At 35.7% G+C, this 8,042-nt stretch overlaps 1 protein-coding gene and 1 pseudogene across 1 annotated transcript; one reads left to right on the top strand and one right to left on the bottom strand.

The window, feature by feature from the left end:
* Positions 1-855: 855 nt before the first annotated feature.
* LOC105767278 (dynamin-related protein 12A-like) lies at positions 856-3,383 on the bottom strand (annotated as a pseudogene).
* Positions 3,384-6,300: 2,917 nt separating this feature from the next.
* On the top strand, positions 6,301-7,634 carry LOC105768096 (aquaporin PIP2-2). The gene is made up of 4 exons (XM_012587833.2): positions 6,301-6,658; positions 6,731-7,026; positions 7,106-7,246; positions 7,341-7,634. The coding sequence occupies exons 1-4, from the start codon at positions 6,358-6,360 to the stop codon at positions 7,458-7,460; spliced, it is 858 nt and encodes a 285-aa protein (XP_012443287.1). The 5' UTR covers positions 6,301-6,357; the 3' UTR covers positions 7,461-7,634.
* Positions 7,635-8,042: the final 408 nt, after the last annotated feature.

Here is an 8,042-nt window from a genome sequence, read left to right as displayed (position 1 = left end):
GTAGCATGTAAAAGACCATGCGAATCGGTTTATAAAAGCTTGGAGGGTCGATATGGAAACTTAGCGAATCAGTAGATTCGATAAAGAAATGTCATGTTTTTATTGAATTGCTAAATGAGATAGTGAATGAAAATAGCATATGAATCATGAATACATTGTTTGAATTGGTTAAAATTGAATTATGCATTGCTTATATGCTTTAATTTATTGCATGTATTAATTTAATTTTCATATTAATTTTTATATTATTTTTATATCATGTATTAATTTATTGCATGTTTGTATTATTGTATTTAGAAGTTGAGTGATTCGAACATTATATCGAAAAACCTTCCAAGTTAATTTTCTTGAGTCAAATTATTATATATTTATATATCTTATTCAAAATATGACTAATTTAGAATCAAATCATTATATTCCAATATAAATATCTTAGTCAAAATATGACTAATTTTCCGAAGCATGGGAAGAGGATTTATCTAGTAATTTTAAAATTTATCTCAAAAATGCTTAAATTAATAAATTGCAAAAAGAAAAAAAGAAAAAATTGAGAGGTATTTGGGTCAGACTCAAGTTATTTCCAAAATGTGTTCGGATGCTTAAATTAATGAATAAAAAATCACATAAGCGATAAAGTGGCAAAACATTTGCATATTATACAGCTTTAAAGAAACTCAGAATACACAACAAATGATGTTTGCATTCTAAAAATATGGTAAAATATATATTGCTTTAACGAAAATACAACAAAACAGATCCCAATACCATGCCCCATGGATCTAAATTTACCCACTCTTACTTCGACCAAGCGACCGTATCGATTTCAACTTGCACTCCTATATAATTCCAGTCTCTTCAAAGAGCGGATCGGCGTTCCATGATTGTTGGATCCTCATTCAAGAATGCCGATAATCGTTTTTGCTACAAAAGAAATTTCGAAATCATTCATCGATCATCTGTTTCACCAAAATAAGTAATGACGGTAAGTTGGTTAAGAGAGACATTTCTCACCTCCAGTTTACCCAATTCCGTGTAGAAAAAGTCAAGCAGGCTTCTTTTAGCTTCACGGACTTGACAATAAACAATGGACTTTGGAATCAAGTGGCGCAGAGTAGCGCAAACCATATTTACGTAAGACAAAACTATACTTCCTGCTCATACATTGTTAGAAATCCATTATCATAAATAAAATACATTGAATAATAGTATCATTCGATTAAGTTTCAAACAATTGAGATCCATCCTCAACTTTTTGTGTATATGAACCTACCAATTCTCCTCAGGTAGGAGTCATTGTATCGGTCAAATATTGATTGCGTAGCACTGCCACCCTTATCCACATCTTGAGGAAGCTTTCGGAAGAACTCAACTGTAAGGTAACAACATTCCATATCAACTAGTTGAAGTGTTGCTTTTTTGCTCTGATCCCTCATTCTTTCAAGAGACTCGATCGCAGCATTTCCCACCTCTACTCTGAGTGCAGGATATTGCTTTAACTCCTGAAAACCAAACCATGTCGACTATTATAAACCTTGAAGAATACTAAACTCAATGTCAAGAGATAGAAAAATAGCAGCCAAAATTTCTTTGGAACATGAACAATATAAGCAAAGATGGGAACATACCGGAGTTTCACTCATAGCCTTGTGAACCGGATCCTTGAATGGAATGAGTCCGAAAATGTAACAAATGAAATCAATCCAATTTGAAGCATCAATCTATGACCAACATGATCCCTAGTAAACCGAGACCTTAATAGCGTTAAAATTATCAACATTTTTTTGTAAGACAACTAAATAGTAGAGGATAGCAAGAATCTTGATACTTGAAAGAAAAAGATGTTTTTAAGAATCACAACCGAACGATCTTTGAAAGAAAAGAAAACCAGATGATCTTGGCATGCCAAATTGAATATGGCGATATAGTATTTTTCTAAAATTTACTTTCATACCGCATCAACAATGACCTCAATCGGACCTCGATAGTAACTAAAGTAGATTCAATCAAACGACGATATCCTTGTTCAGAGCTATTAAATGTGGTTGATAGCCATCGACTTCCATCGACTTGATCTTGAGCTTCCTAATATTCTCCATTGATAGTTGCTGTCAAATTGCAACCTTTTCAAAGCGGCAGGAAGTTGGTTGTCGAAAACATTGTAAACCTTATCACCACCAAGACGCTTTGTGAACAACATTGAAAGTCAAAACAAAATCTCTAACAAAATTAGCAAAATTGAATGATGTTAAAGACAGTGTATTAAGGAAGGTAAAACAAGACGTGATACATACACCCCATCCAAATGTTCTCTGAAATTTTGATCAAAAGACGGAAAATCTCCATAATTGTGTACAACTTCCCACAGATAAGCATCTCAATCATCAAGAATTCCTAAAGAGCTTATAACTAATAATCAATTGCAAGTGGAATAGCCAAAGAATTCCAAAATCCACACACAAGAGCACACTTACATCCGCATCACCGCAATAGGCTTTCCAAGGCGACTCAATTCGGTTTCAAGTTCAAGAATTGTTTTATTAATAAGGGACCGAATGCGAGGATTCTAGACTTGATAACAGTTTCCAAATCTTGAGACATTAACCAAGATGACAAAGTTAATACAACTTAAGAAAAGATAGCACTAAACCTAGTATCATCTTGTCCTTTACAAGAAAGTATAGGATAAAAAGTACAAAAAAAAGGAAAAAAAAATAAACGCCCTATAGATTACCTTTGAAAGCATCTTAGCAAGATGCTCAGACCATTCTATGAGCAAGATGCCTATATTCAGCGTAGTAGAAAAATACTCACGCTCTCTCGTCGAGCGACAATCATATCAACATTCTTGTTAATATCGCTTGTGAGCGATTCACGACACCAACCCAAGGAATTTCATCGATAAGATTTGCCTTCCAATATCTAAGTCAAAGGAAACATGAATCAGAACATGATAACGCCTAAGATGAATTGGAACACTGGAGATTTGCTTGGTTCGGCCAGTTTCTCTATCCGTCTCATCTTGAATCTCCTTCCGACAAAGAAAGGGAAAGAAGAGGCGAGGGTAAAACAGGAGGGTAAAGTGAAGCGACACCTAAAGCGAGCAAAAGGGACGGATTAGAAATCGGTGGATTTCACCGATTAGGGCAGTAATGGATTACACCCGTAATAGCATTACCATGAACCAAACAACGGAATAAAGGGGGCTTAAGTGGGGCCCACCGATTAGGGGTGTATTGGCTATGCCAATACACCCAACCAAACATGGTGTTATATTGAATGAAAGCAGTCAAATGGATGGAAATGGCTCCGGCTCCTTTCATTTTCCCCCAAAAGTCTTCACATTCTCCAATCCATTGTTGAAGGCGCAGCTGATGCAAATGCATAATCCCAGGATTCTTCTATAATATATACATTTTAAGCAGCTAAGGAATGTTGCATTGCCTTTTGCCAGACCAATAATGGTTCCATTGTGTTAGTAAAATGGATGTAACATAAACTTACATTCATCTATCTCAAACTTAAAGAATCACCTTGATTAAAGGGAACACCTCATCTAATACTAATCAGGATCATAATGTCATGTCTTTTATCAACACTTGTCTCTTGCATGTTTAACAAATAGTCATCGTCAAATTACATTAAAACACATTTAAATGAAAGATTTCATGACAATACAATAATCTCTCAAATCACATCCAAGTATACTTGCATAAAGCACCATTACATCCAATTTCCTTTAACAAGTAATCAATCACAAGGACTCACATTAATATATTGATTATATAAGCTCTCTCAACTGCTCAAATGATACCAATACACTACTTTACATATCAAAACTCTCGTAGAAAATCCTCCATTCCTTTTTAAACACACCAAAATCACTATAAACCACTCTCAATGTTATCCTGTAATTCAAAAGAATTACAAATGTAAAACTGTTTGTAATAAACCATGCAAAAGGGGGTATGGGTGAAATCAATTTTGAGTAATAGGAATGCAAAAATAAGTACATAAATTAATAAAAACCGAACAAAAATAAATGAAGCAGGAGGTTAAATCCCATCCAAGCAATGGGAAGGTAGGTATAGTTGGCATGTGCAATTGACAAGTGTTGCCCCATGCTTTAGGCAAGTGCTATACTTCATCTTCCACATTTTCCACATGGCTTTAGCTTAAAGGGAGGCAACTTCCCCCCCCCCCCCCCCAAATTTTCCATCGTCTTTCTTGGTATTCCCTTCTTATAAAAACCCATCCACTGCCCGATCCCAATCTATCAACCCACTTCCAGTTTACATCCAGCAAGGCAGCTCTACTATAGTCTTTGCAGAACAGGTGTGAAAGCAAAAGCTTCTGTTATTCAGCAATGGGAAAGGAGATGAGGCATTTGAGTTCATGGGTTGAAGTTGCACCTCCTCTTCTCATTTCTCCCCTCAGGAACAGAACATCTAATTCTCCAGTGTTGGAGACCATCACCGAAGATGAAGCTGAGGACTCCAATGACGACTAGCATTCCTCACCCATCCATATTTAGGACTGAAATCCCCCCTCCCCCCTTTTTGCTATAAATTGTAATCTTGGGAAGTTAATGGAATGTTCCAGTTTTGTTACAGTTCAATGTTTTTTTTTTTTTCTCTTAATTGATTGTCACTTAGCAGGATTGTTCATCAAAGGAAAAATGTATTTTGCCTACACAAAAAAGATGATCCTCATACTTGCATTAAAATATTGTTCCTTTTAAAACTATACTTTGCTACCATTCTTATGGTGGGGAAAAATTAAGTCCACCTTGGGCAAAAGGTGGTTGATTAAAATTAAAAGTCAAGAACAAGGAAGGCTTGAGATTATGAATTTGACTACTAAAGTAGGAAACTATACGAAATTACTTTTCAATGCTTAAAATTTGAACTTAGCAAAAAGAAAAAGTGTTTTAAATTTTAGACGATTTGCTGAAGGAGTTTTAATTCAGGTGGTATGTGTATTATCTGAGATAAAATAATAAAACGAGTTGCATAAAAATATATTGAAAAATGAGTTTATTTTTCTTTTTATAGTAAATAGAAAATACACGCTTAAAAACTAGGAATCTATGGGATTGAGGTCTCTTCACGCAGTGAATTATTGACGTCCCTCTAGCAATCTCGTCGTAATATATTGCGGTCGATATGTGAGAATGTATTACGATGTTATTTTCTTAGTCTTTTAAAATATATCGGAATTTTATTTTCTAATTCTTAATGTATCATTTATGTATTAATCGGACTTCTATAATATTACTAATTGTTGTGAAATTATTTTAAATTATATCTATTAATATTGTATTATCACAATTAACCTTTATATGAATTTCTAAATATACTTTAACCATAAAAAGTAATCTTTTTATAGTTGGATAATAAATGAGATTCAGAATTTGTATTAAAATTAATAAAAGATTTACACCAATTACCAAAATAATTACTAGGCAGTCATTCAAATCATTATATGTAAAATGATAAAAAAAATTATTATTAACAAAAATTAGAAAAATATACATTAAAAAAATCGGCAATGCAATTTGGAAAATATTGTGGCCGTATTGTGCTGTAAACTGAGTGCAAGTGATGAAAAACAGTAGAGGACAACCGACCAATCATCAAAGCGGAGACGGCATCATAACTTATGTATCGACACGTGGGTAAAGGAAAGCCTTAAGTGTTATTATATCTCTTTCTATTTCAAGGAGTTTGGTCCAGGCGATGTGATTAGAGAGCATTATTTTATGATTGTACAACGTGGCTAGACAAGAGTGGTTGAAAGGATCAACGGCGGTGCTTGGTGGGTCCGGCCTTGAAATGGACGGTTGTAGTGCCTACCGCATTTTGAGTGTTTAGTCGGTACGCCTTTTTGGATCACGCCCGACACACCATTTCCATCTCTCCATTACATTAATGACACGCGGCGAATTCTTACCCACTTATCATTTATTTTTTTAATTAAGTAAATATAAAAGAAAAAAGTAAAAACCAAAAATACTTAAATTATATTATAGTTAGCTATAATACTAACCTATATTTGTTACAAGTTAAAGAGTTTTATTAGATAAGAATGTATATTCCAACATAAACAATAATAGTTGCCGTGTATAAATAAATGCATAATTAATGAAGCACATTAAAAATACCTAGTGGGCTTGTCCCAAAGTAGTCCAGCAGCAAAGAGCCACCCTTGGTAGGGTCTGGTTTTCTGAAATGGGGCGGCAAAACAACTACGTTAAATTGACACCCACTCGACCACCGCACCCATATATACCCTTATTCCAAGGATTATCTTCAAAAACAAAGGCTGTAATCCAAGCTTCTATTCAGTTTTGTAAGAGCTATGGCTAAGGACATTGAGGTTGGTGGTGAGTTCCAGGCCAAGGACTACCATGATCCTCCACCCGCTCCATTGGTCGACGCTCAGGAGTTAGCCAAGTGGTCTTTTTACAGGGCTGTCATTGCTGAGTTCATTGCCACTCTCCTCTTTCTCTACATCACTGTCTTGACTGTGATCGGTTACAAGACCCAGACCGACCCTGCTAAGGGCGGTGAAGATTGTGGCGGCGTTGGCATTCTCGGCATTGCTTGGGCTTTTGGTGGCATGATCTTTATCCTTGTTTACTGCACTGCCGGTATCTCTGGTAAGTACGCAAAATGGGCTAATAACGGGATACGATTTAGCAAATGACTAACAACTTAGCTCAATATTGCAGGGGGACACATCAACCCAGCAGTGACCTTTGGACTTTTCTTGGCTAGGAAGGTGTCGTTGGTTCGAGCCATATTTTACATGGGTGCTCAGTGTTTGGGAGCCATATGTGGGTGTGGGCTGGTCAAGGCCTTCCAAAACTCGTACTACAACCAGTATGGAGGAGGAGCCAACAGCCTGGCTGAAGGATACAGCACTGGAACTGGTTTGGCGGCTGAAATCATCGGCACCTTTGTCCTTGTCTACACTGTTTTCTCTGCAACTGATCCCAAGAGGAATGCAAGAGACTCCCATATCCCTGTATGTCTCTAACTTTAACCATATCACAAACGTAAATTGTATTCTATCAGTTATGAATTGTTGTGTATTGTTGTTTAAGGTCTTGGCACCACTTCCCATTGGGTTTGCTGTGTTCATGGTTCACTTAGCCACTATTCCCATCACCGGAACCGGTATCAACCCGGCTCGTAGTTTGGGGGCTGCTGTTATCTTCAACCAGGACAAGATATGGGATGACCATGTATGAACCTTTTGAGTTATACAACTTTTTTATTTTTGGCCCTTGTCTTATGACACCTTATAAATTTTTTGTTGTTTATTTGAAATGGATGCAGTGGATATTCTGGGTAGGACCTTTTATTGGAGCTGCCATTGCCGCAATCTATCACCAGTTTATATTGAGGGCATCGGGTGCTAAAGCTCTGGGATCCTTCAGGAGCAGCTCTGCCATGTAAAATATGTTGAAGCAAGAATTGTGCAGCCATGAGTTCAAAGTAAAGGCTGGCATGCTTGGATGAATGAAATGAAGTTTTCTTCAGACCATTGAATTTGTAAAGAATAATCAAAGTGTAATGCTTCTTCTCTATGCATGTGGCACTTATTTTTAATGTGCCTCAAACTTTGCTTTATTTAAATGGAGTTCAGTTCCTTTTCCTTTTTCTTTAAAAAAAATATGGAAAATAGATTCGAGTTGTTTTAAAATTTATGTTCAACATCTAATCTCTTAATAGGTTTAGAAAACGTAAAGGACTAATCATCAAATCCACTCTCATAGATACCTGATACCTAAAGAATTTTATATGATAAGATAAATCTAAGTGATTTTAAACGCATGATAAGGAAACAAAATTATAATATTTTGCAAAACAACCTAAAGGAATTAATGGTTAAGAGTTCGGTTAAATAGGCAATATATGCTTCTTCTTCTTTTTTTAATTGGCCAAATAAACCTTTTTTTAAGATTTAGGGAAATAAATCGATTTTAGTGAGAGTGTGTGAAAACGCGTCCAACTGGACATATTTTCTGCACAGGTGGT

The sequence above is a fragment of the Gossypium raimondii genome, chromosome 4 (genome assembly GCF_025698545.1).
Source record: "Gossypium raimondii isolate GPD5lz chromosome 4, ASM2569854v1, whole genome shotgun sequence".
Lineage (NCBI taxonomy): Eukaryota > Viridiplantae > Streptophyta > Magnoliopsida > Malvales > Malvaceae > Gossypium > Gossypium raimondii.
This window is presented reverse-complemented; position numbering and strand designations above follow the sequence as displayed.

Coding starts and splice junctions, on each gene's coding strand:
- LOC105768096 (XM_012587833.2), top strand. CDS start 6,358: ATGGCTAAGGACATTGAGGTTGGTGGTGAGTTCCAGGCCAAGGACTAC. Junction 6,659..6,730: donor CTGCACTGCCGGTATCTCTG/GTAAGTACGCAA, acceptor TCAATATTGCAG/GGGGACACATCAACCCAGCA. Junction 7,027..7,105: donor CAAGAGACTCCCATATCCCT/GTATGTCTCTAA, acceptor TTGTTGTTTAAG/GTCTTGGCACCACTTCCCAT.